General features: G+C 45.2%; 1 protein-coding gene across 20 annotated transcripts in view; it reads left to right on the top strand.

Moving 5' to 3' along the window:
* FBRSL1 (fibrosin like 1) overlaps positions 1-27955 on the top strand; it is a 505293-nt gene that overhangs the window by 114687 nt on the left and 362651 nt on the right. For all 20 annotated transcript variants that reach the window (XM_050980712.1, XM_050980709.1, XM_050980710.1 and 17 more), the window contains exon 2: positions 21182-21382. In XM_050980712.1, the coding sequence (XP_050836669.1) occupies positions 21182-21382 (201 nt within the window). The remainder of the gene's footprint in view (positions 1-21181; positions 21383-27955) is intronic.

Below are 27955 nucleotides of genomic sequence, written 5' to 3'. Positions count from 1 at the left end.
AAGTTTCCTGGACTTCAAGATAGACTGGAATCCACAAAAGTGTGAAATAGATTATAGAGAGTAGTGTAGGTGTATCACTTGGTGAGAAATTGAGGGTTTTGGGATTTTTAGTATGTTATGAAATAGTATTAATTAGTATGTTTTTGGATTTGAGTATGTTATATATATGTTTTATATTTTTAGTGTGTGGAATAAAGCAAGATGGAGGGCACAGGGTGTCATCCTGGGTTTCTTCTTCATGCTTCTTCCTCCTCCTTCTCCATGGGTTTGGGTGGCATTTTGTAATTGGGCAGAAAAGTCCCCATTGCAGCTCTGTGGGATCAGTTATTGGATTAAAAGGGAAAATAATCCAGGTGTCAGTTCTTAACTGGATAGTTTAGGCTTAAAAAACATTGGAACAGGAGATTGTTGGGCATTTTGTGCCTTCTAATGAAAAGCTGCAGAACTCACAGTAGTGAGACTGTTACTGATAAGAAATAATAAACACCTGAGTCTGAACATGAACCAGCACCTCAAGTGCCTTCAGTCCAGACCCAGAGAAAGCCACAGCTGGGACAAACCCTGCCAGCTGTCTGCCCCAGCCAGGCCCTGCCTTGGAGCTGCTCAGCACTGTTTGCAACAGCTCCCTGATTTTAGTGGCTTGCCAACTGCTGAGCTTTATTCTATTGCTGGGGGTGGCCTTCTCTCCTAAGCTAATAGGGTAGATAAAATGTAAGCCAAATTTTCAGAGAGAATGCCCCAAGGAGCAAGGGTTGGCATGGGATTCTCTGCAGACTGTGATTCTGGGTCTGATTTGTCTGCTGATGTGTAGTCTGTGTATGGTTCAGTTCTCCCAACAGAAGTTACAGGGGAAAGGAAAGCTATGAGGTTTATAAATTAAGTGATTAAGTTATTAAAATGTATTACCTAGTGTATATCTGGGGTAGTTTTTAACCTTGCAAATAAAATAAAAAAGACTTGCTAATATTGGCAAGTGCCCTTGCTCCTATAAACAATATACAGAGATGTGAAACTGCACCTGTGACTATTTTCTAAGTGAAATTACTAGTTCAGTTAGCAAAATAAAACAGTGTTAATGCTTATCCAGGGATTTCAATGTGTTCTAAGTCCTGGAAATCCGGGATCATGACATACCTTTGTGTTTTGTGACTGAGAGGTGAATCAAAGCTGCTGTGATTAAATGATTATGAATTCATTTCAGGACTTTGTTTTACAACAAATCCACTGATGAATGCAAACAGTACAAAACTTTCAATTCACAGACCTTCAAAGCAACCCTTTGCTCTTGTCTCTTGAATCTGAAATATCCTACTGATTTTTTAGTGTTACACAGATATGGATTTCAAGTAAATCTGAAACTCTGCAAGGAAGGCAAACAGGCAGCTCGTGATGCTTTATAATGCTGTAGGATTTTTGCCTCCAGAGACTTTGATGCAAATCTTGGCCCAAGCCTGTAAAGGAAATGAGTTTGGTTTTAGACTAATTCTTAGCGGATTTTTGTCCATGTTACAAATGATGTCTGGCTCGTCTGGCAGTCAGAGAAACCTTCCCTGAGTAAAGGCTGAATTAGAGAATATTTTAATAAGCCTTAATGGGGAAATGTGTCTGGATGAAGCTCTGAAGAATTTTCCACCACTTGTTTTTATAAACACCAAATTTGGCAGAAATTATTTAAAAAGGGGGGGAGGGGGCAGCAACTGTTAGTGGTGATATATTTATAATTTGCTGTGGAGGAAATCAGTCTGTCATTACCAGCCTGCAGTGGTGTTTGTGCCCTCTTGTTTGATATATGCACTGTTGTATTTCTGTCCTTCAGCTCCTGAGTTTTGCCACGTGAGAGGGACTCTGTTGTTCCACAAAAGCATCTTTCTCTCTCTCTGTCAGTCTGAGCCCAGCACTGTTATCTGTCCTGAAGGTGAAGGGGTGCAGCAGCAGCACTAAGCAGTGGTTGAAAATCCCATGCACATGGCTCCTGAATAATTCAGCTGGCAGGTGCCTTGTGCTGCTGCTCACTCTTTCAGTGAGTGCCTCACCTGAGAGCCTGCTTGGAGGGATTTCAGAGGGAGGCCTTTGAATTGTGCCTAAAATAATTCATGCCAGAAAGAGCTTTAGGGACAAGAAAAGTGAAAGCTGTGGGAGCACTGATGTCTCCTGATGGAGAGGTGATATGGAGGGTGCTCAGCCCCAGTCCCTGCACAGGGGTCTGTGTTTCTGCCTGCTCAGCAGCAGATTTCTGTGTGGGCAGACTTGCTGGAGAGCCCAGATCTCTTTTCCTTAGAGTGCATGAAGGCTGGAGGGGGATGTGTGCATCAAACTGCTTCACTGTCCTCAAAAGAATGACCTTTTTAGCCCAGCTGTTTGAAAAATGAACTTTATTTCGTTTTACTATTCCCTTCCCAATATCTACATCCTCTTCTTCTCTGTACTTCCCTTCCACTGACTTACCTATTTCTACCTTGGCTAAAGGCTGGGATGAACTTTGTGTGTGTGAGTGTACATGCAGCCTCAAGTTATATACTTCAATATCATGGAAAGGTCCAGAATGAGATATTCTGGGGATCAAGCAGCAAGGAAAGGGAAGGTATGTTGCACCTTTAAGAGATTATTTCCTCTTCCTTTTATGGACTGACTGGCTCTGGTAAAAATTCTGTGGTGCAGCCACCTGTGCTGCAGGGAGGTGAGCACAGAGCTGTTCCAAGATCCCCAAATCCTGTCACTTTGTCAATTAACCCTGTGGTATCAATCCAGATGCTTGATGCTGGGCAGTGAAGAAGAAGAGCAGATTTTGGAAGTTGCTTGCTGCAGTTTTGTCTCTGGTTCACTTGTGCTCTGCACTGGGATCAGAGTGCTCTGAGACTGATCAGAAGTTCAGTCAGGTTTAATTTGTAACCTGTAAACATCACTAGTTTGACATCATTCCTTGTGCCTGCTGCCTTTAGTCTTTGCAGGTCTTTGTGGCTCAAAGGTTCACTGCAGATGTGTGCTGGAGATCTTTAGGAACTGACCTGCCCAGGTTTTTCCTTTTAGTTGCTGGACAGAACAAATTTCAGCCCTGTGTTTCTTGAGCTTGGGCATGTACTGGTTCATTTATTTAACAGAAGATTGATACTCTGGGCTTGTCTGCTCCAGGTGGTGTCTGTGATTAAAAAAAGGAAAATGTAGAAGTACACATGAACTGATTGCTGTAAAGGGAAGTGCATCAGGTGCTATGAACTGAGTGCATGTGCTGCTTCTAAAGCTGTTTGCTCTTTAGTTATTGCTGTGAATCTCTGAGTCGGTGCTATTAGTTAATCCTTTTAATCTGGTATAAAGAGATTCAGACATGGAGTTCTGTTTATTGTTTTTTTACCTCCCCTTAGCATCTTTCCATTCACTAAAATCATAGCTCACCATGGCATACTCAGAGCATCAGGATTTTTTGGTTCCTTGTGGAACAAGGAACTTAGAAAAAGGTGCAGTGGTAGGAGTTTCTTATTCAGATTTCCAGCCACTTCATGCAACCTCTGGCTGATAAGAGTAGAAATAAAGTATATACATTTTTACTGTAGTGTCCTTAAATACCCTTAACACTTGAGCAAAGGCTTATGAGTTTATTTAAAGAATATTGAGAGCACTTGGATTTGGTGACCTTTTTTTCAGTCAAACACTGGTGGAACTTCATCATCACTTCTGAATGAGATGATTTGACCTTTATCAAGAATTTAAAACCTCTGGACCCAGAAGAAGAATCCAAGAAAGCCTACTTCTTTCAGAGTAATTATAAGCATATGGCTAGATCTAGCAGTGCCATTCCTTTTTTAATTAATGTGCTCCACACAAATACAGGCAGAATATGAGCACTACTAAAGGAGGCTCAAGTGCAAGAAAATTCCTGGGCTGGTTCTTGTTGAAAATAGTTGCAGAAAATGCAAATTTTCACTGTGTTCCAGTTTTTGGGGGCTGTTTCCTTCCTTGGTTAAATGCTTCCCTATGGAAGCCAGATGGGGACAACCAGCATGGTTATTTACACAAATAACTTAAAAACATGCATCAGAAGAAAAGACAGTGTATGGGACATCCATTATTGTGCTGGGCCAGTATTTGCAGGCAAAGATCCACTTTCCCCCATGGAGAAGTTAGGAGGGTCTTAAAACAGTGAAATGCTGTTTCCTCACTGTTTTGTCAGCCCAAACACAAGGTAAAAGCAGCTACTTTTGTAGAAGTGTTTCTTAGGAGGAGAATGAAGTCCACAGGTCTGAATGAGTTAGTTCAGCTGGAGTAGATATTTCCTCTTCCTTTTGTGCACAGCAGTACTTTGCTTGCTTGTTTAAGTCTTGAACCCATAATAAACCCTTAATTTTTTGTGTGGTTAGCTTGAATTTACAGTTCTCCTTTTCTTTTTTTTTTTTTTAAGGTTTCCTTCATCTCTGTAACCAGCAAGCTGCATTAATCCTTTCTGTATACACAGATTTATAATCTGTTGTTGAAAGTATTATCCTTTGCTTCTAGGGATCAGATGTCACGAGCAGAGTGTTTGGAATTCTCTCTTTTTCCTCAGATTGCTGCAACTGTGGGGTTTTTTCTTCAGTGAATTTAGGATAAACCACTCTCTTCCTTAAGTGCTGTCTGAAAACTCTAGCCCAGCATAATGGTTTTAACTGGGTAATGAGGGGTTCCTCCTCTTTTAATACATAAGAAGCAAGGGCAGAGAGATGAGGGATGTGGGTTCATTGTCCCTGAGGGTTTCTGCTGCAGCAGCTGAAGGTGATTTAACTGTGATCAGTTCATGGTTTGCAGAAACCCATCGGGTTATGAACCCCGGGGGCTGTGGGCTGGCTGAGCTCTGTGCTCTCAGCTGTGGGGTGGTAAATTCCAGCAGGAGGGCAGGGAGGAGCCAGGACAGAGCTCTCCATGTGGTGAAACCTGGCTGAGGTCACAGGGACAGGTGCTTTAAGGACACACCTTTGCAGCCATCAGTGCCCAGCCCTGTGACCAGTGCCTTGCTGGTGGCAGTGGTACCCAGGGCAGGACACCTGCAGTGCCCCAGGTGTGAATTGTGCAGCTTTTGTTGCACAGGTGGAGTTTGGGCTGTGGAAGGAGCTCACTGGCCCTGGCAGCCCTGTGGGATCAGCCAGCATGACCAGCATCACTTGAGCCAAGGAGTAAATTGTCCTGCCCCAGCCCCAAATTTGGCTCCTGATGTGTCCTGCCTGCCTTTGTGCCAGGTGCTGCCTCTGCCTGGAGCCTTGGGAGGAGCCTTTTGCTCGTGGTTTTCCTGCAATGGGCTTGAAATTTCAATCTCAATTACTTTCAGCTGCACTTCTCTGAGAACTGTGCTTCCACAGTACATGCTAAATTGTTTGGAAGGACTGCATATGCCTCAGGATCAAAATGCAACAGGAAACGTCAGCAGCATGTCTAAATAAACATCTCTGTCTCTCTTACAAGAGTGTTTAGCAGCTCTGTTGGCAGATGTTTCTATAAAATGTTAAATACTGTGCTTTCCAATCCTCCAAACTGTTTGTAATGAAGCAAATAGCAAGGGACAGGGAAACCAGCTGAGGAAGGTATGGCAAAAATGGGAGAAGAAATTAGAATTAGAGGTTCTGTGGAATCAGAAAGTGAAAGAGGGTCCTGGGAATTGGTGGCTCATTGATAATGGTGGGGTTTAAAATCCTTTATTACTGAAGTGCTGTGGTTTAGATGTGTAAAAGTACAGAAGGTAGTAGCTTGGTTTTATGCAAGTAAGGGGCTTTGTGACTGATGTCTGATTTTAATGTTTTGGGAGTTTTCTACAAGCATTTTTGTGTCAGTAGCCTGACTTACCAAATTTAGAAGTGTAAAACCTGAACAGAACTTAGTGGTCTGTTTTGTGGGTTGTTTTTTTTTTTTTTTTGTTTGTAGTTGTTGTTTTGTTTGTTTTTTTTTCCTTGTGCATCCCTTGCACCCTCTTAAAATGTCTTTTTTTTTTAATTTACTTTGGTGTGCTAGGGAAACAAGGGACTTACTCTGCCATTTTTAAGTCCTCTTCGTGTCTTCTGTCTCTTCATTCCTTCATCCCACAATATGTTTCAACTTAAGCTCAGGATATCATGTGTTGAAGACCTTGTCAGTGAATTTTCTGGCTGGGGCAGTCACAGACACCTCGTCCCCTGCTTGCCAAGCTCAGCTGTCCCTGCCTGGTGCCAGTGCTGCTGACCTGGGCCAGCAAACTGCTCTGGTTCAGTGCTGCTGCCCAGATGTTTGTGCTGCTGCAGCTGCAGGGACTGATCCAGGAATTCTGAGTTGTCCCACGGGTGCCTCCATCACCCCTGATAAAGGAAAAGGCTTTGTCAAGGTCATTCTCAGCAGGTCTGGGCACAGCTGGGACGGGTGGCAGGGATGGCACATGGCCCTTGCACCTCCTCACTGCCCACTGAGACAATTAGCACCCTCCTCCTAATCTCCCCGGTGCTTCTGCAGGCTGTTTTTCTCCCAGATGCTTTAAATGCCAGACCTGCGATAGTGTCAAGTGCCAGAAAGTGAGATTAGATAAGGGGAAGTAGCAAGTGTGTGCTGAGAGCCCTGGAGGTTGCCTGGATGGAGCCTTTGCAGGGGGACAGTGCTGGCTGCAGGCTGGGCTCTGTCCCCATGTCCCTTGGCTCTGGAACCACTTGTCACCTTTCAGGCTTGAGGTGAGTGCTGGATCCTGCAAGGCCAGGCCAGGCTTTAGGGGCTGGAGCTGGCCCTGCAGAATTGAGGAAGGGATAATTGGCTTGTTGTGGAAAGCCAGCTGATCTCTGGGAATGAGTGAGAACAGGTCAGGCTCAGAACAAGGCTGGACTACTCCGTGTAAAATACTGGGATTTTAAAAGGTGGATGGGTTGTCTGTATTTTCTTAAACTGGAATAGACATTTGGTTCCTCAGTGATTCCTGGGGGTTTTTGAGCTGGCATAAAATGTAAGATGATGATTGTTCTCTCCTCTCCACCACTGTGCCTTTCCTTGTCTCAGTGGAGTTCACAGCTGCACAAAACCACGTAGGTGAATGCAGAATTGGATGGTAGATGTGATATGAGACATCCCACTTGTTCTCTTGAGCAGATTGCAATTCATGCTGTTACCTAAGTATTCTCACTTCCTGACTGCCAGATCATCCCTGAAGTGCTAGAAACTGAAACTAGAACAATCTAGTGCATGGAATCCTGGTAGCAGGAGGCAAGGAAGGAGTGGCCTGTGCCATGGCTGGGAGGCCAAGCTGTAAGAAGTTCTAAGCCATGGAATAACACGTTGGCTTTGTCTGCTGTGTGATGCCAGGAGAATGTCATGCAAGAGAGAATGTGATAATAGAGGTGGAAAAATCGGGTTTTTAAACTTAAGGATTAGTTGTGGGGCAGAAGAAATGTGATTACCTCTGCTTCAAACCTACCCCAGGAAAAACATTTTGCATTTTTCTTTGGTTTTGTCTGTGGAGTTTGTTTGTTTGGTTTTTACTGTTGGCAATGCTTTCTACAAAGAAAACAAAAGCTTACCTGGATCTTATCTTCATGAGAAATTCTCAGCCCTTCTATTGCCCTGAAGTCACTTAACTGGCCCTGTGTTTGCTGCATGCTGAGCTGGCTTTGCAAAGGCTGAAGAGATTTGGAGTCTGTGCTGCTGCACTGATATGTCACTGATCTGTCAGCCAGGAGTCTCTTCTGTCCTCTTTGTACACACATGCCCATGCTGGCCAGATGGTGCTGGATTTGGGTGCCATCCAGAGCCCTGCATTAGAAAGGCCAGGTTATGTGTCATGTTTCAAAAGCCAAGGAGTGCTGCCAGCTCTGCTCCTCTGGTAGAAAACAGCTTGACTTAATATATTGATCGTGTTGTCCTTGCTATTCTCAAGCTGATTTCATCTGAGACACTCCAAGGGATCTGAGGTTGGAGCTGTGCAGACACCACCTGTTGCCCACTCTGTAGCTCATATCTGCATTTGCACATACTGTGTGTCCTAGAAAAATCTGCTCTCTACCACCACCATGAAACCCTTCCTGGTGCCAGGAGGAGATTTTGACAGTGTTTGACTGTTGGTTCTCCTGCAGCACAGTATGATTAGGAGCTGGGAGATGTAGATTTGCCAGAGAGCTGATGTTTGATTTGGGGCGAGCTGCTTTGCATTTGTTAATTTCTCATTCTGTAAAAATAGAGGTCAAAATGCTGATTCCCTTTGTGTTGTGCTTTAAGAATTGCTAATGAGAAAAGCTTGATAAAAGCCAAATTGTGATGTTATTTATAAATTATGAAAGAACTTTCCCTCACCTTCTCAGCATGCTTTTTCTTGGTTTTTTTTTTTTTTTTTTTTTTTTTTCTTTCCTAGAGGCAGACTTTTGCTAATGGGATGTGAAAGCCACAAACCCCATCTGTATCAATAAGAGAGTCGTGTGGAGAGAGAGAGATGGGGAATTAAGTGCCATTAAGCACGTGTTAATTAACATGGCCCTGCACTCCCCGGGTTGCTGCCTTCTGTGGGATGGGTGCACACTGAAACTGGTCTTGCTGGTTTTTAAAGCCTTTCTCTTGTCAGCTCAGATCTGTAAGGTTTAAGAATGCACTTGCCTCTGATGTATTTGCAAAAAGAGTGCTGGTGTTTCAGTCACCTGCTTTTACAGATTCTGCTGAAATCTGAGAACTAATGCTAATAATTTTGCTGGGTCACAGTGGGGAACTTGGGAAATCCAGATCCTTCACTGGAAACAAATACCTCAAAACCCCAGTGTTTTTAAACCCCTTTCTGCTTCAGTGAGCACTTCTGTTCTGATGTGTGAAATTTCCCCTTGTGCCCTTCTATCAGCTTTTTGAAATGGAGTACTCTTGATATTATCTTTTTATCAGCAGTTTTTACTATCATAGGGCTCCCTGAATTCCTTGACAAGAGCTGCTTTGCACACAAAAGTGAGATTATCAAAGGCTCCAGGAGAGACCTGTTGGGTGCCGGGTTTGGGAGCAGCACTGAGGGGCAGAGCTGCAGAATTCTGCAGGCATCCCCTGGCACTTTGTCTCTTAGCAACAGCCTCCTGAGATGGAGGTGGCAGAGGGGACACAGATGCTCCCCAGCATCTCCCTGCTTTGCTGGCTGGGCTCCCTCAGCTCATGCTGAGCTGCTGCTGCTCAGGGGGATGAGCTGTGGGCACCAAGAGTCCCCTGGGCCACAGCTGTGATGGAGATCTGAGCTTCATTAACAAACAGGAGCTGCAAAATGCTTTTATACATCTTTGTTGTCTTGGAAGTTCTTTGTGTCGTTTCCTGATTTTATGAGCAGGTTTTGAAACAACTTTTAGCCCAAGTATCTCACACGTGAGGTGTGCTTGTTCTCTGTTGCTTGTGCTGCTGCAGGGTTGTTAGGCACTGTGTGTGTACAATATAATTGTCATGTCAGCTTTTCTGTTTCTGGTTATCTGCATAAAGAAGCAGAGAGCTGGTGGAGATGTCAGCTGTGATGTGGGTTATTAAGAACTACAAGACAGAAGTAATCACAAGAAACCCTGCTTCCACAGAGGCTGTTCCCCAGAGTCTCTGTTTGCATCTGTTCCATCTTAACCTTCTCACACTGACTGGGTTTTTTGTTCTTGCCAAAGGGTTATGCCTGTTTGAACAAATAAATGCTGTGTGCTGCATCTGTATTTCTCACTCTCTGATGTTTACTGTTGACAATGAGTAAATGAGAGGCGAAGTTGAACTCTGAGATGTACAAGAATCAGATGTTTGAGTGCTCTTAACTCGGTTGAGTGGGTCAGCAGGGATGAAAGTTGCTGCTCTGTACCGTGTTTTAATTCCCTATTGTGTTTCAAAGTTGAGGGCTACCAGCAAATGGAAAACTTTGCATGAATGCTCCTTTCTCTAGTCTCTGACTGGCAAAGTCTTGTTCCAAAAAGGAAGAAAAATGTCCTACAAGCCAGCCAGCCAGGCTTCAGTTTTGGGTCTGGGAAGTGCAGATAAATGTTTCTGTACATTGAAGCTAAGCGTTAGAGGAACTTGTAATTTAACGTGGGAATTGAGGAAATGGTTGCAGAGAGACACAGTTTAGCACCTCTTGGTTGGGGGAAGACTGAGGTCTTCTAAGTATGATGGAGAGGGAGTGTGAAAGCTGCTGAAAACCTGGAGCACTGGCCCTGGATGTGGTGAGAGCGTGGAGTGAGTGACAGTGAGAGCTCTGTCCCTGCAGTGGCTCTTTGTCCTGGCAGCTCTGCCTGCCCCGGGCTCTCTCTGACATGCTTGGCTGAGTGCATCACATCATTGCCATGCTGCACATGTTCTCCTCCTGCAGCTCGCTGGGTTTGTTTGCTTTTCTGCTTTAATTGTCTGCTGTCCTCGCTGGGTGTTTGCTTGGTTACTTCTTCCTTCATGGCAAGTAGGACTGACCAGGCACAGCACAGAGGCTCCTTTTGCTCAGGAACAGTAATGGATGTGCTGATTTATCTGTTCCTTCTTGCATGGCTTCTTGCAAGCTGATGTACCCAGGATCTGGTGGTGTCATTTGTCAGTCTCTCTTCCCATTAGCACTGCACTTGCCCTCCTTTTCTTGCTTTCAGTTTCGTGTCCCAGAGGAAACCGGGCTGGAAATGAGAGTGAAATATGGGTTTCCTTCTTAAAAAGAAAATAAACCAAACCTTAAGGGCTTCCTATTGGAATGCGATGGGATTGGACTCCTATCTCTTGTCCTTTGAAAATCCCAGCTGGAATTATTTAATGTCAAAGCCTGGAATTTCCCAGTGTGAAATTCATGGCTGGCTGAGGATGCACTGGGGATTAGAGAGACATCACTCTGCCAGGGTAGCGTTGCTGTCACTGCAGGAGACCTCAGCCACACAAAGGGACATTGCTGGTCTGTCCTGCTTCAAAGCTGAGTCTTGGGGATGAGATTCCTCAATTCCCATTGAGGTTACATGCTGTGTGACTGACAGCTGGGTTGGGGCAGAATAAACCAGAGTGAGTAACACTTTGCACTGCCTGGGAATAGAGAGGGGAAAAAATGGGGGAGATGAGCAAAACATAATCTGCTGAATTTCTTATGTGGTAAGAGGATAGTTTGGTAGTGCACATCCAAAATTTCCCTGAGACACCAGCTGGGTGATTTTGCTCATTTGGCTGCATGATAAAAGAGTCTGATGATTTCAATAATTTCATCTGCTCCAAAATTACAATAAAATAAAAATCTATGTCTTGCAAAGCTTTAGCTTAGATAACAGCAATCTCCTTAGGAGAAATCTCTAAGTTTTGGAGGATGTCTTCTCAGTATCAAAGTAGTTGTATGGAGAAAAACCAGCATATTTAAACAGGACACTGGGTAACCACTAAATGCTGTTTTGTCCCTCTGATCAAGGATGAGTATTTTAAGTAGGCATCAATGTCTGTATTAGGGGTCTGCAAAGGACTTAAGTAAAACAGAAGCTGGTGGCTGGATGTGCACTGACTGGTGAGGTGTTAACAAGGTGTTATTTCTGAGACTCATAAATCAGCAGTGCTTTAGGTGATGGGGGAGAGAGAAGAGCAGCTCTAAAAGCATAACCTTGCTGGCCTCTTTTTCTAAACTGTTGATCTATCTGTAAAAGAGGATTTGCCCTGCTGTTCTAATAAGAGTGATAATATATGTGTAATTAGAATTTAATAATTATTTGTGTGACTGGATCTACTGCATAAGCTGGTTCAAGTGATTGTGTAACCTTTGCATTGTGTTCATTATCTAATGTTAAAATAACAGCTGGAAGTTGAGAGACTGACATGCAGTTTTAAAATTACAGAGCTTGAAATTGCTGCTGTCTGTAAACATATGAAAATCTATTAATGACCTTTGAGCTCTCTGACTGAAAATGTTTTGTAACATAGAACACATTAAAATTGCCTGCTACTATAGTGTTTCCCATTTCTCAGCAATTGCCTAGGATATAAATGAATGTTTTGCTCCTGCTACAGATATCAGACTATTTGAAACTATTCTAGGAAGCCCTAAGGATATATTGAAACATTTGGCTGCTCATTGTTTGTTCAAGCAAACCAGTAATAGAAGAGCTGCTCAGGAGCACAGGGTGTGCTCAGCCCCTGGGTGTGGGAGAACATCTCTGCTGGCCACCCCGAGAGCTGCAGGCCTGCCCTGGTCAGTGCATCTCTCCAGCAGCACAGGAGCAGAGCAGGGGTGGCCAAGGTGGCACAGATGCACTGTCCTGGGCTTTTCATTAGCAGATGTGACATTTAGGTAGTTAGAAAGGCATCTCTCTCTGCTGGAAGTCATCCTGCTCAGAGCTTTCCCCTTAGGTTGCAGTGATGTGCTACGGGCAGCTGTTTCTGCAGGAGGCTGGCTTCTACATATTTCCTCTTGTTTGAGCCATTTCTATTTCTTGTCTTTTGTTTCCCAGCCAGAAGAAAACTACCAGAGGACTAATTATTGAATACACATTCTAGAGCTCATGACAGCTGAACTGAAAATTGTTGCCTACCACTGAGGGCAACTGCAGAGTTGGTAAAAAATGCCTCTAGTGTCATGGTGCTTAAATATAAATTAATTTATAACTCAGCCCCAGGGATCAGGATATGGCTGTTTTTATTTCTGGAGACTCTCACCCCTGCAGCAGAGCTGGCAGGAGCGAGTTAGCGAGCGCTCGTCTCTCCTGGCTGTGCACACTGCAGAGCTCACAGCCTGCTCTGCTGGAGCTGGGTGTTCACCCTCTGTTCTGCAGCAGCACTGGGAACTGCACCCTTCCTTAGGGGGGGAATAAAGAGTGTAGGCTGGGAGCAGAGCCTCCAAAAAGGTCTGCAGTTCCTGGTGGAGTGAATGTGTTCGAGGCTGTCACCGTGTGGGAGATTCGTCTGGAGCTTCCATGCTCTAGGTGCTACTGCCTTGAGAGCAGCACATTTTTCATGGCTGTGTTTTAAAAGTATGTGCCACTAAGTGAATGTGTGGTGGAATCCTAAAAAATAGAGAAAAACTTTGTATTTAGCAGGTGGAAGCCTTGAATTACTTTGGAAATCAGGCTGAGGTTCTTGAAGTCATGACCAAGCTACCTAAGGTTGTAGCTGTAGCTCTGTAGTCTCAATATGGAGCTGACTCCCATGGGAGTCAGGACAATCAGACTGTGGTTGTTGTGTATTTCACACTGTGAAGATCAGCACTTTAAATGCAGGAGTATGGATGGAGGAGAGCAATTTAGGTCCCTGCCTTTGGTAAATGAGCCATGTGTCCAGTCCATCTGCCCAGCCTCAGCTTGGCTCAACTCCATTTCCAGAGTCCAGCTCATGGGAGCATGACATCCCCCTCAGCAGAGGTAGAAACAGTTGGGTCTTCTCCTTTTGTTTCTGATTTTAGAGAGAGATGTAGTATACCTAAGGTATTTCTAAGATGTAGTATTCCTGTCTATAGTAATCAATAGGGTGGAGGCATTTTTACTCAGCATTGTGTTCCTGCTTTTATCTGACTAGCTTAGCTGAAAATTGGTCATGATGAATGCATCCAGCTGCCATGCCAGTTTGTCCTGGTAGGATGCTCATGCCTTTTCCTTGGCAGCTTAGAGCCAGCTGGGGACTGGGGGTTGTGTTGCCATCCTGGCAAGGTTGGAAATGAGGGATGAAATGGCCACATCTGGCTATAGGGAAGGAGCTGCTTCTTCAGGTCCTAATTCTGCCACTTGGTGGGAGCTGTTTGAATTCAAGGAGTGCCTGTTTGAATAATCTAGGGGAGAGGGAGATTACTTCAGGTTAAGTGTTCAAAGGCTGTTCTGCCAAGAAGCATGTGTTTGCTGGCTCTCAGCAGTGAGGGCTCAGCAGTGTCCTTGGATTTTAGCACACTTGAGGAATGTCTTCCCAAAACACTGGACCTGGAATGTGTGCCTGACTGTGTTACTTGCTGGATACCTGTTTAAGTTACTTGAGACTGATGGCCCCAGGCCACGTTCTTCAAGATGGGGATGTTTTGATAGTCTGTCACTTGTGGGATGCTGGGCAGTGTGTGGTGCTGCTGCCATTCCTGATGGGTCCCTTGGGAAGGAACTCCGGGGAGGATGGGGGTTTGCAGGAAGGATGTGCTCAGCATTCACAGCTGGAGAAGGTGCTGTCTGACAGGCACAAACACTTTCCAGCTCCTTTGTACACTGCACAGACCAAACAGTCTGAGCTCCCACTCTTGGCTGAAAGCAGCTTCAGCCAAAATGTCCTTTTTATCTGCAGTGAAAGCTGGGCAGGGTGGCCTGCTGGTGCATGGGCAGCAGCACCTTTCAGCACTCCTGCAGGCTGTAAAAGCTGGGCAGGCTGCACTTGCAATATGCCTCATTTCATCTACCTGAAAATGGTGCCCCAGCTTCCCTTCAATCATTTAAGCTCCCCTGCTCTCTGACACACTTTCCGCTGACAGTAATTCTGTGAGCACTCGTCGGGCATTTACTGCCATCACTGCAGGAAATACTGATGGCTTCAAATGGGATCATTTCCTTTCTGATGGACAGCAAGCACCTGTGGGAGTCCTAATAGCTGTGCAGTGTCTGGGAGGAGGCAGCAGGGAAGATGGTGCAGCTCTCTGCAGCGAGGCCCCTGCAGGCTCTGGGGAGGGAATTGGAGGAGAGGGAGGAAACCACGCCTGGCTGCCCCTGGAGCAGCTTCAGATGTTGGGTATCCACCTCCCCCATGGGTGATGGAGGACAAGGTTTATACCAAAAACATGGACAGCTATGTGCTCGGATTCCTGCGGATTTCCTTGGCCTCTTGCTGAAGTTGAAGGTGCATTCTTACTTTTACTGTCCCCTAAATGAGGATTAAACACTCTGTTTCCAGGTACTTCCTACTCCTCCTTCCTACTAGGAAGGGGAGGACTGGATTTTTCCTTGAGCAATTGTAAAGGAAGGGAACAGTATCACCCCCTTTCTCCTCAGTATTTAAAAGCAATTATTGCTCAGCACTTTATCGTTATTTATTCAGGTCATGTGCAAACAAAAAGAGCAATCAAAGCCCTGTAAATTCAACGTGGATTGAAATGCATTTAAAAGAATAGTGAACTGACCTTCCTTTTTGTAATTTTTGACTATGTTTTGTTGAAGTAACGTTTGTCCAAGCTTTCTGTACTTGGTACTGTGTCTTTGAGGTCCTAGAAACAAAGGTCTTAATTCTTGGGAGACATAACAAGTTGGGCATTCAGCAGAGTATGGCAGCTTGCTCTTCAGCTATTCATAGGTGACAGGAACATATCCTCTGGTAATAAATTGGAGTGTTTCAATTACAGTAAGTTTCTTGGTTCATCCACTTGTATTTTTAAGTTAAGTCGTGTATCATAAACCTGCAAACCAGTGCCAGCTTCAAATGTCTTAACATTTCCAAATCTGTCTTGTCAAAAAGTCATCTTATTCTTGAGCTAAACACGTGACAGGGTCAGAGCAAATGTGATGCATTTTAAAAAGCAGGACCTAAACTCATCTGGAATATGTCAGCTGTGAAAGGAGAATTGCAGTCCAAGGTTAAACAAGCAAGGATTTCATTTGCAATCATTTTAATTGATATTGATTGCGCTGCTTGAATGTCGGGTCAAAGCAAAAAAGTCATTTCAGATCTAGACTCTTGTTTCTGCCTTTTAAAACAGCTTTAGTGTCTTTGGCTGAGAAGCTGGGGGGGCTTGAGTTATGTTTGCAGTGAAGTTCGCAGTGGGGGAGAAGAGAGGGCTGGAAAGTAAAACAAACAAGTGTGTGTTGTATTACAGGAGAAGTGAGAACTTCCCCATCGGTGGGAATCCAGCTGGGCATGCCAGCAGACTGCTTCCCAAAGTGCCCTGGGCTCTGCAGAGTCAGTCTGGGCTGGCCTCCTGCCATGGGGGCTTCCAGCAAGGAGCTGCAGTGCTGAGCTATGGCCAGCCCTGCTTGCACAGCCTGCCCTGGCTGCCCTCCCTGCAGCAAACCCTGCCCACAGCTCGCCAGGCAGAGCTCAGACTTCTCCCCTCTCCCACTCTTAAATGTGCTTCTACTATTTTCGAGGTTTCCAGTTGTGTTTGCTGCCTGTTCACCCTGCTGAGTTCAAATTCAGTCCCCTTGGTGTGCTCCTACCTGATGCCCTTCAGTGGTCCTTTTTTATCCCTTTTTTCTTTGCTTATTATTCACCTCATTTCATTTGCCTGTTGGCTATTCACCTCTTCTTGTGCTGGCTCCTGTTCTTGCAGTGGTTTCTCTCTTTCTCTAGGACATGTGTTCAAATCCACACTTTAAAGTTAGTCTTTCATGTACATTTTTCGTGTATATCTCCAGCATTATCTTTGCATTTGAATTGCTGTCTCCTGTGTCCCCTTGATGCAAATAAATGGACAGTAGGTTTGGGTTAGCAGTGGTCCTGTCTGTATTTGTAATGTGCTTTGTCTGCTTAGAAAGCACCAGAACATTGTCAGCAATTGTTTCTGTGCTGCTGTTCTAGAAACTGAGTATCAGGTCAATAGGAATATTTAAAAATTAACCAACTTAAAAATAAATCTGTTTCAGGTCCTTTCTGAGCCAGGATCTCTCCCTGAACTATTAACCAATTGACAGCCCCACTGCTAATTGCATGATAAAGTTGATACAGGGATAGATGGTGCTCAGATCCTCGGGGGCTTTTCCATTGCAATTTTTTGAGAGAAGCTGGAGGCAGAAACATGGGCAAGCAGGGTCAGTTTCAGAGGCAGCCGTGTGTTTTATTTCCTTTGAGTGGATCCTTCTCCTGTTTGATGTTCAGTAGGATATTTCACATTGCCCAACGTAAGGAATAAGTGCTGCAGTGAAGAGCTGTGGAGAGAGAAGCTGGAGGCTGTCTTCCTTCTGGGAAATCAGCCCATATAATCTTGTGCAGTTGGCAGAGGCAGTCTGGCAGGAATGGAGGGTAACCAGTCCTTGGCTGAGTGTCCGATGGGCCCTGGGGATGGGGGATTGGGAAGGACTTGGTTTTGCACCAGAGCTGCTTTTTGAACTGATGCTCCAGGGCTGAGGATAGTTACTTTATTATCTGTAGGTGTTGTTTTTACCCTCTGCATCCCAGCAGCAGACTAAGGGTTTTCATCTGCCTGTGTGGGTTTTGGATGTTTTCTTCAGGTTCTTGAAGTGTTCCCTGTGTGTGAAAGGGAAGCCACAGCCTTCCCCTGCATGCTCTCTGAGATCTCAGAGCTGTGTAAATTCAGAGGATTAAGGCTGAGTTTGAGCTGGGCTGAGCAAACAGGCAGTGATAACTCCAGCCAGGGCATGGCTGTGGGATGTGAGCTGGTGCCAGGCTCCTCCAGGGCTGCTCATTATTTCCTGAGCACACAGAAAACATGGACTCCATTGTGCAGAAGTGTCTTGCTGTGGCATTTTTGGGGTAAGAACAGTCTCATTGCAGAGCTGAGGGCTGTGCACCCTCATTATTCCAAACTTTACTTATAAACTGGGCAGTGTGCACCTTGAGTGTCTTTGGAGACTGCAGCTGTGCCTTGGTGACAGAAGAAAAGTGGCTTTTGAGGATGGAGTGTTCCAAGTGATTAAGGTTTCCTGCCAGATCTGCTGCAACCAGAGGTGCAATTGCATAACTAGCTTGGGCTGATAGTGATGGAAAAAGAATCACAAAGGTTTTTACTGTGGACTCCCAGAATCTGTGGCAGGGCCAGCTTGGTTTGCCAGCCTTTGCCAGGGTGTTTGTGAGTGAATCTTCACAGCTGCTGCTGTGTGAGGTGTTCAGGGAGAGCTGGAGGAGGTACCACAACCCCATCTCCAGATGAAGGGTTCTTTGGTGTCTGTACATCCACATAAACAAATAGAGAGATAGAATCTGTATGTTTCATGGAGGAACTGCCAGGAAAGAGGCTCTGGAGAAAGGCCTAATTCTTCCTTATCTGTAACCATGCAGCCAGTTAGAACCATCTGCACTCCGTCTGCAGCCCAGACAGACAAGGGGCTGCAGATGGAGAGGCTGTAGCCTGCCCTGGGAGGTGTCAGAGAAATTCTGAAGTGAGGACAGGTAGGAGACAGTCCTGGAAGCAATGAGCAGCAAGGAACAAAAGAGTTTTCTGTGTTCTGGAGCAAGATTTAGCAGTCTTGTTTCTGGAACTGAGAAGGGAGAATGGACCTGGACAAGGGGATTTACTGCACGTGTGACAGCCAAGGTGGTCAGGTCTGCAGACTCCTGGGGTGGGCAGAAACCACAAGGCTGATGTGAAGACCTACTGACTTTGGGGTCTGACTTCAGACACTGTCACTGTGTGAATCTCCAGGATTTACCTGAGGTGCAGAGGATGCAAATATCTGCTGCTCTGGGCTTGCCTTGGGGGAAGGCTCCAGTGGGGCAGCCTCACATGCAGGCTGGAATTTCTGGATTGAAATCAGTCAAGGTGCATCAACACCTGTCCCCTCTTGTGATGTACTGTATATTCTGGATGTGCTTAAATTTTCCAGCAATTGCCTGTGCACAAGCCCAAGATGCACATCCAAAAATAGTAAGCTCTTGTGCTAAGTGAGGTCCCCAACTTGGAGGTCATAAACTTTGGTAAAAGAGCAATCACTGGAAGGCTCTTTCAGCAGAGGCAATAGAAAGGAAACAAAGGAGGCAAGAACAGAAACGCCATTAGCCCCCTCCTGCTCTGTGCCTGTGGCTGCAGAGGTCTGCATTCAGCAGCCCAGAGAGCAGCCTGCTGTCACCCTCTGTCACCCAGGACATGCTGAGTTCAGTGTCCTGCCTTCCCAGGAACAGCTCCCGTGGGCTGTGTCCTCTGCTGGAGCAGGGAGAAAAGGGACTCTGCAGTGGGTGTCCTTGTCACACAGACGTGGCTTTGTCCCTGTGGCTGCCCCAGGTCTCCCTCCACTGTGCCCCCACTGGAGGCAGGAGCAGCCTTGGGGTTTAATTCACGGCTGTTTGGAAAGTGCTTGAGATTCTTGGATGGCACTACAAGTGAATGAATTATTTCCTTGGCTTTGATCCAGCTATAGCTGTATTTCATGAATTAATTTTGCCAGCAGCTCAGCGATGAGACAAGCCTTAAATCTCCAGACAAAATAGGGATGAAAAGCTGCATTTGGAAGTAGGGAATTTTGTAGGATTCAGGAAGGAGAAAAACAGAGATTTGCACAGCAGTTCTGTGGTGAAAGGAATCGTCTGAAAACCTGCAGTGAATGTGCTGTGGGTACCAAGGGAAGAATTTCCCTAAGCATTAACAGAGGCCCAACCACCATGTGAAGCCAGATAGAGTTTAAACAAAAATTGTAATTTATTGGCTTTGAAGGCATCCTTAGAAGTGAGTATTGCCCCTGAAGCCAGGAGTGCAGATTTGCTGGTGCTCTCAGGTGGTGGCATCTCCCTGCCCCAGCCTCCCTTCTCCCCCATCAGGGGTCCATGTCACCTCATGCAGCATCTTCCTTGCACCTGCTGCCACATCACAAGCTGCATCTGGCTTTGTGAAGAAGTGCATGCTTGTGGTGATTCCTGTTTCTAATGTTTTGCTGAATATCAGTTAGTTACCATTTCCACCTGACAAGTTTTTGATTAGTTACTGAAGATTAGCAATTTGATTTTTATCTCAGTAGCTTCCCAGTAAACAGCACAATATGATTGGCACCTTGAACTGCTGCTTTCAAGTGTTATCTTTAAACTAAAAACCGAAGTGAGAAGTTAACACTGATTTATATAGCTTTATCATTCATGGAGAATAATGCCAGACAGGTATTTTCCTTGCTCTTTCCCTGGTAATGGAATTGGCAAGCTGAGCTGTGTTCTGTGCCTCCAAGACAGTGCTAGTTATTTTAATGTTTGTATCTTTGGGGGTTTTCAACTGGATATATCTGTGTATATCTACTTGATATATCCCTAAGAGGAGCCTCCAGCCCCCCAGGACTCCTGTGCAAGGTGTACAGAGGTTGGGTGCTGGCTGATCCTCTGGGAGCCTGGGCTGGAATTGAAACAGCTGAATTTTATTGCCTTGGTTCTAATTTCAATGTGTCTGTGACCCTAAAGTGCCAGTGCATCATCTCACTTCCCAGGGAAGGGTAACTTTAAACAAGTGAGTGATTTGGAGTGGAATCAGCATGTTGCACACTGAGGCAGTCAATTCACTAATTAAAGGAGAGGGGGAGGAAGTAATCTGGAGCAATCAGCAGGGCATTTCATTCCAGTTCCTAATTTTCTTTTTTTGTTGGGCTTCAGCTTTTTGAGAGACTAGAGAGCTAATGATTTTCATGAGCTCTTTTGCAGTACTGGAGGTGTGTGCATTGATGTGAGCAGTTGTATTGTGATCTCCATTCATGTAAGATACAAATACCTGTCATGTAACTGCTTGAGTCAAAAGGAAGGCATTTAGAAAAATATCTGTGGCTGAGTTTTGGCATGGTAAGCAGTGTTTTTAGGGTATTTCCTGATCTATTTACCTCACATTAAAAAAATGATTGGAATAGATATCCTGCAAAACATTCCCATAAGAGTTCAGTTTTTATCTTTGAGCACTTAATAAAAGACATATGGGAAAAATGTATCTAGCTGGAGTGACCCAATGTCATATTATTTCTTCAACTCCTTTTCCACACTGCGTGCACAGAGAGAGAGTTTGGTACACTGTCACTGGGAGTTCAGCTTCCAGTCCTCAGAGATGCCAGGGATAGCAGAGTAATTCCCTTCTCTGATCTCCCTTCCAGTGTTAATCATTATGACATGACATACCTGCTTTTAAACTGTGCTTAGATGGTGTGCTGCAGCCTGGCTGGGGCAGACACTTAACACTTAGAAGTGTTCAACCTCTGTTGTGTGTTTGGATGCCATTGATCTCTCTGGCTCAGGGAATTTGTGGTAGGGCTTTAGAAGTGCCTTTCTCCATATGAATGCTGCTGTGAATCAGAGACTGTCAGCCCCAAGGGGGGTCTGATACTTCTCAGATCAGAAACAAAACAAAACCCACCTCTGTTTCACTTGAACAGTTGAAGGCTTCCCTTCAGGATGCTGATTTGCTCCTGTGCTGTTGACGTGTGGTTTCTGAGTTAATCTGAAGTGAGCTCATTTTCATACCCAGTTTCAGCATCACTGAAATGTATCACACTCATAGCCTGGAGAATATTCATCCTAATCTAATCCAAAATGACTGTTTGTGTTTTGCATGCCTAATTATTCATCTTAAGTAATCTCTAGAAGATACCTACTGCCTTGTTTGTGTTTTTATTCAGTATTTATACAGCTTAATGCTTAAAGGTAGCTGCAAAGAACACAAAGAATTTACCATTCTCTTTTTTAATCTCCTTTACAGAAGGACATGTCACTAAAGCCTCAGGAGCGGAAGGAGAAATGGGAGAGGCATCCAGGCAAGAAACCCAGAGAATCTGAGAACTGTGTGTCTGCTGAGCCAAGTGAGAATGGCCACAACAACGATGCTGGGAGCTCCGAGAGAGAGGCAGAGAGAGGCAAGGAGAGGATGAAGAAGAAACTCCCCTTGAAGCTGTCCAAACAGGTAGGGAAACACTCCTCCCCTGAAGAGGCTCTCTTGGCCTTGGGCACTGGGAAGTGTTGTCCTTGCTGGGAGGTGAGGCTGTCCATGTAATTGGCTTCTCTGGTTACCTGGGCTGGTGCAAGCAATGCCTCTAACATTGTGGCCACGTGCACAGGTCCTGTGTTGAGGTCAGGTTCCATAAGCTGAAGGGGAAGCCAGGTGTGCTGGGTAGTACAGGAAGGAAGGAGGGAAGGAGCAGATCTCCCTGGTGCCTGCAGCTTTGAGACAGTGCACTGATTCACACAGTAGATCTGTGGCCCTGATGGTTTGAACACAAGCAGGAATCATCCATCAGATCCTAACCTCCTTTGGAGGATTTGTGCTGGGCAGTGTGCACCTGGAAGTTGCAGACTTCTATGTCCATCTCATGGCTGGAGTTTGACTTACTCCAAAACAGAGTGTTGAGGAGGAGAGACTGTGTGAGTATTTTAGAAGTGGAAAGTCCTTTTGCAGGCAGCTGTGCTCTGGGCAGTGTTTCCTGTGCACCCTTCTACAATGTGCTAGAGCAATAATGAATGAAGAGTTGTGATGCAGGAGGGAATTATTCCAGAGACTCCCTGAGGCAGGGGGTGTGCAGAGGGGCAGGTGACAAAGAAAAGGCACTGAGGCTGGCAGGCTCTTTATCACTAACTGCTGCTCAGCTGGGAGGTTTGTCAGTGACTTAGTGTGCAGTCATGGGCTGGCAATCCCCATGGCACAGCAGCATCTCTCCGTGGACACTTTCCCAGTTGTCCTTAACAGGGTGCCAAGTGGCAGCCAGTGGGAACACCAGTGTTCTTGACCTTCCAGCATTTGTTCCGAGCTAGGAAGCACACCAAGATGAAAAAGTGGTTTTTATTCTCCATTTCTCCAGCAGAAAAAGAGCTGTTTCACTCAAGCCACCTTCTGTTCTGTGAAACTAATCCTGTGTGTGTGCCAGACAGCCAAAGATTGAATTGTCCAGTTACTGGAAATGTTTTTTCAGACGTGCAATACTTTCACATTTAAAAATATGGTGAAGGTTATGTCATGTAACCCTCCCCTATAACTTCTCCACCACATACTCTTTTGTGTTTCAGCATATTGGTTTAGAAGGGCTCATCACATTTTAAGTTAGAGATTCTCATGGTCTGGTTAAAGTTGTTTCTTCAGTTCTATTACACTGCAGGAAATCCAGTGCATGGCAGGGATTTGCATAGTTGTGGATTTGTGAGACAGTGGGGAGGTTCCCCCTTCCTGCAGGAGGAAAAGGTTGTTAACAGAGACATCTTCTGCATGAAATTTAAAACTCTGTTTCACATAGGGAAAAACTCTGTTTCACATTCCCTCTGTGTCCACTAGGGAATTCATGGCACTTCATAGAAACCTCTGGGATAGGAGATTTTGTTGCACTGGCAGACTCTGATTTCTCTCATACTCTGCTGTCTTAGTTTACCAAATATTTAGTTTATTGGTAATTCAGCTTTGAAAAATGAGGTAGTTTTGACTTATTTTTTCTGAATAGTGTTTGGCTGCCATCCGTGGGAATTTGCTGCCACATTCATAAAAACCTGAATTCAACTTCCATTGTTTAATTTTATTTATTTTTTTTTACCCTGTAAGGATAAGTAACAAACTCTAAAAAGAGTTGAGGAGCTTGCACAAAGGGTATAAAAGAAAACCTGTGATGAGTGACTCATTAATACATGGTGCCTCTTTAAATAAGTCACACTTAGAATTCATCTCTCTTGTTGGGAAGGGAGGTTTTTGGAATACCTGCTATTTTCCTAGCTGATACAGTTGTGAAAACCAGACAAGTTTGGAGGTCTGTAAACTTGATGAAAGTAGCAGCAAAATCTAAGCTACATAAACTAGGCCATTCTTAGTTCAAACTCATTATGCAAATGATATAGACAAATTCAATCATTTTTCTTTCTTTTTAGTAATCACAAAGTTCACACCTAGAGTTCTGGCATTTCCTGCCAAGCTGTCTGGACAAATTTGCTGTAATATTAAGTTTCCTGGAATTTGGGGGGTGAATTTTGCATCTCAGGGTTATTAAACATAGGTTTATACCTAATTTGGATAACTTCCTGTAATTGATGCTAATTATATTGAGATGTTGCTTAGAAATTACTGTTCAATTTGAAGCTTTCCTTCTACTCTCATCCCTTCTCTTCACAATGCTACTGAATTGTCATCTTTTCTATGCAGCCTTCTCTAATAAATCAAATTGGGCATTATAATTATGGCATTCTGCTAATCCTTGCAGAGAGGTGCAAAGTGGTAAGCTGATTTCAGTGCCAGGTTGTCTGCTTTGTTTAGAAAATTAGATTTATACTTCACTCCATTTGACAAAGCATCCAGATTGCTATTGCTCCTGAATATTTGGTTGTTCTGTACCTCAGGCTATGGGGAGAGGGCTGCAAGAACCAATCTGTCCTTTCCAGCCTATTACTCCCAACTGTGTATAAAAATCATTCAAACACATTTATCTCTTGCTGTAACTAAGCAGAGGGAGAAAAAGGCATTTCAAATGGTCCTTTAGTCCAAGATTTGTCAGAGTTTGGGGCTGCTGTCAACACGTGTACACAGGGAAAGGTGCTGACTGCAAACTGCTGTTCTGCAATGGGGATCAACAAAAGCTCTTGCAATCACCAGGATCAGGTGTGCCAAGGAGTGAGAAGGTGTTCAGACCTGTGGTGTAGTCTGGTGTAGCCAGAGTGGCCTGCAGTAAATCCAGCCTCTCTGAAAGGCTGGGACTGCCTCCAACACAGGAACATTCCTTCAAGTTGAGTTCATTGCCTTTGCAAAAGGCAGTGTCCAAAGTGTCCCCCAGTGGCTGGGGGAAAGGAATCCCCACCACACTGCAGACATTTCTGGTGAGGGAGAGCAGCCTGTCACCCCCCTGGAGGCATTTAAAGGGTTGGAAGTATAATTTGATTAGATTAAGTAAGAGGTACATGTATGATGAAACCCCTTAGTTCCCGTGCTCCCTTGTGTGTCCTGTGTTGTTCTTCTAGCTCTTGGAGAGTCACTCTTTGAACTTTGAGGCAGTCTTGGATTAGCCTGAGCTGAGCTTTTCCTCTCTCTTCTGGTTTCATTTTTGGAGTTGCTTATTCCTCTGAAGGTCTGAGCACCATGGATGTAGAACAATTGGGGTTTTGGTTTTTTCCCCTTTTTTTCTGGCCTTTAGGACACGTCGCCCTTTCTGTACAATCACCACCTTCTGAAAAGAGTTGGGGCTAATAGGAAAGATTTGCTGTTATTTCCAGTTAGTTTAAGCTCAAGCTCTCTGTTTAGTCAGCTTGGGAGCATCATGGTGTGTTGAATATATTTAGCTGTTAAATGCTGCTGTAATAACACAGTGTTCTGCAGATAGTCATTTGTCACGAAGATTAGTGTCTTACACCTCCTCCTTCCTTTTCTCACCCACTGTTTAAATCACCCGAGATGAGGGAGAGTCTCAGAGAAGCTGAGGAGAGCAGGGTGGTGCAGTATTTAGTGCTCATAAATAGCCTGCTGGGTTTGGAGCCTGGGAGGAGAGGGCAGGGGAGTTAACACGGTCCTGTTGCTCCGGAGGCGTGACATCTCTGAGACTTGAGCAGAGCTTCCTGGAGGGAGGGAAGGCTCAGCTAATTCCCCAGCCTCATTCCCTGCCCAGCCCTCCCCAAACTGCTGAGTGCTGCTGGTGATTAATGGATCCTGTTGCCGTGGCTCTTGCTGGACTGGAACTGCTAAATTGCATTAACAAGTTTGATTACCTATTCATGTGGTTTCTCTGTGATGCTCATCATCTCGTTATCCAACATTCATTAAGGGATATAACACCCTCCCTGCCCCCCAGGAGGGCTGTGCTCTGGGTTACTGCTGAGCTGAGCTAAAGGTGATACACTAAGTCAGTTTTTCCACCCAGGATGCACGTTGTTTCTTCTGATGTCTAGGTGAAAATTGATATCTCCTTTTCAAACCATTTACGTACCCTTGGCCCCATTTGTGCATGGTGGTGTGGGCCTTTCCCAAGATGGAGACAAACAGTCTAGAAACTCATCTGGATAATGAAATACTGTGGAAAATTTCCCTTGGCATCATACTGCTGGTGCTGGCAATAGGACTGTGTAGCTGCTGGAGTTGTACTTGTGTTTTTCAGATAATGGTAAATAGTGTTTATCATGCTTGGATGTGAAGCCCATGGTGGGCTGGAGGCAGTGTGTGCTTAGTGGTGCACAGTTCAGAGGCTGAAATGTCCCTTTCTTAGCTGAGGTTCAGCAGCCACATAGGAGAGTGAGTCTGAAAAATAACCTTTGGAGTCTTTGTCTTTAGCCAGAGGACATAGATATGCCTGTTCTTCCGTGGCTTAATAATGCAGCATTTGGAAGCTGAATTGTGTCTAAGAGGGTCTAAATATAAGAGTAACTTATTCTGTTACCTTCAATGTCTCAGCTACTAAAACCCAGTGAATTCTAGGCAGTCAGCTTGCAGGGGAAAAAAAAATAAGAAAAAGAAAGGTTGCCTTTAATGTGGGTTTTGGGGATTGGTTTGGTTTGGTGTGTGCTGCTTTGGTGTTTGCCTTTCACTGCTTTTGAACACTGAAATGATACAAACTAGTTTCTTTTTGTTTCTAATTGATGTTACCCTTTTTTTGTTAGCAGATATTGTTATTTAAACCGTCTTTGAAACTAAACAACAAAGCAAGAGGGAAAAAGTCCGTTTTCTTTTAATCAGTAAAACGTTGCTTAAAAGCAGGATGCATTTCTACCTTTGTAAGTACAGGACTGTACAATTTGGACATGAAAGCTCTTGCACCGATTTTTTTTGAAGCTGGGAGAGCAGGGCTGATAAGGCAGTGCCATTACCTGTGTGCAGCCTCTGTCCCAGCCTTTGGCCAGGCTGTCTGGACAGGAAAACCAGGCTGTGGCTGCCCCCAGTGCTCTGCTCCATCCACAGTGGTCATGGCTGGAGGTCCCTGGTGCTGTGGTGCTCCAGCAAAGCCTTCCCAAACACCAGCTCCCTCCTGAGCTGCTGCACAGCCTGGCTGGCTCCAAAGCTCCTGCTGAGGGTGTAGGGCAGGGTCTTGGCCCCGGAGGTTTGGGAAGAGCCCTTGGTGGGGCTGAGCAGCCACAGATGGCCCTGCCCTGCTCTCTGACGCTAATCTGCGGCTGCAGAGGCTCCACAGCTGCCTGGGAAACCACTGGGGAGCAACGGTGCAAAGCACTGAAATGGGCAGCACGGCATCCAGGCATTAGGTTTGCTAATCCAAGGCCTGAAATCAGCCTCATTTCAATCAATAGCAATCTGTTTGCACTGTCAGGAACTAATTTAAAAATCTGCTTTAAGTCCTGGTTAGGCACTTGGTATTCTGTTTTTTGGATCAGAGTGGAGGGAAGCAGTGGGCATAGCACAGCAGTGGCAGGAGGAGGAAAAATCCTTTGTAAATAAAAAGTGGATGTTTATTTCCCAAATGAAACCCTGCTATTACAGAGAAGTGCTGTTGTTTTTGCTAAATTTATCCAAGAATTCATCAAGATTCTTGAAGTGGCTGCAGAGCCCGCTCTGCAGCAGAGGGAGAACTTTGCAGTGTGTGTAGTTTGTTTAAAATGCTGTACCAACACTAGACCATTAAAGTCTGCATTATAGCTGTGGCACAGGTAACTTCATCATGGGATTGCAGCCACCTTTGGAGAGCTGGAGCACAGTTTCCATAACAGATTTCTGTAACACACTGCTTCAGGAGTAGTGCAAAACAGTGCCATAAACCCTCTGGGAACTGTGACAGGAGGCAGCCTTTGCTTAAGCCAGAAAAAATGTATTTCAAAACCCTCTGCAGTTCTGGTAGGGAAACATAAATTGAAGAGATCATGCTCATTAGAATTGTGGGGTGTCCAATTCTTTTTAGACTAATGCTGAAGAATGAAACAGAAGCATATGCTGGGTTTTACTACCCTGCAAATATTATTTTCTGAACAGTGATGTAAAGCATGTTTTGGCTGCTGGAAGTGTGATACATAAGAGAATGTGGCTTTGACTTTTTCACTGAACAGTGAAACACTTGGACCAGTAGGTTCTCCTTCTGTAGCTGACCCTCCCTTGCCAGTGTGGCTGTTCCATGGGCCCCACTTGTCTCTGCTTTCACAGAGCTCTCCTGACTCTGCCAGAGAGGCTCAGCTGCCTGTGCTGGGTTGGGCAGGGCTCACCTGGCCAGCATTTCACTGCCACGGGCTTTTCTTGAGTGGGGATTTGTTGCTGGGTGTCAGAGCAGGCAGGGCCTGGGGGGCTGTGGGGATGGGGATGCAGTGAGTGCACTGTGCTCCCTGCTGTGTGTTTAAGGATCAGACTGCTGCTGTTACACATCAACCATGCTGTGCTCACAGCTACACCCCAAGGCTTTGCCTGCAGCACTGCCTTCTGCTTTTTCTGTGTCCCTGCTTTTCCCCTGCTCCACAATCCCTTTGTGTCCCCACTCACCTCTCCCCTTTCCAGCATCTGGGCAGCAGCAGGGTGCTGCTGGCACTTTCAGGAGGTGTTGGAGCAGATGTGGAGAGCACAGTGATGAAAGCACTGGGTGCTCCCAGTGCT

Source organism: Serinus canaria, chromosome 15 (assembly GCF_022539315.1).
Source record: "Serinus canaria isolate serCan28SL12 chromosome 15, serCan2020, whole genome shotgun sequence".
NCBI lineage: Eukaryota > Metazoa > Chordata > Aves > Passeriformes > Fringillidae > Serinus > Serinus canaria.
Note: the sequence above shows the minus strand (reverse complement) of the source record. Positions and strands in the feature narration are given on the sequence as shown.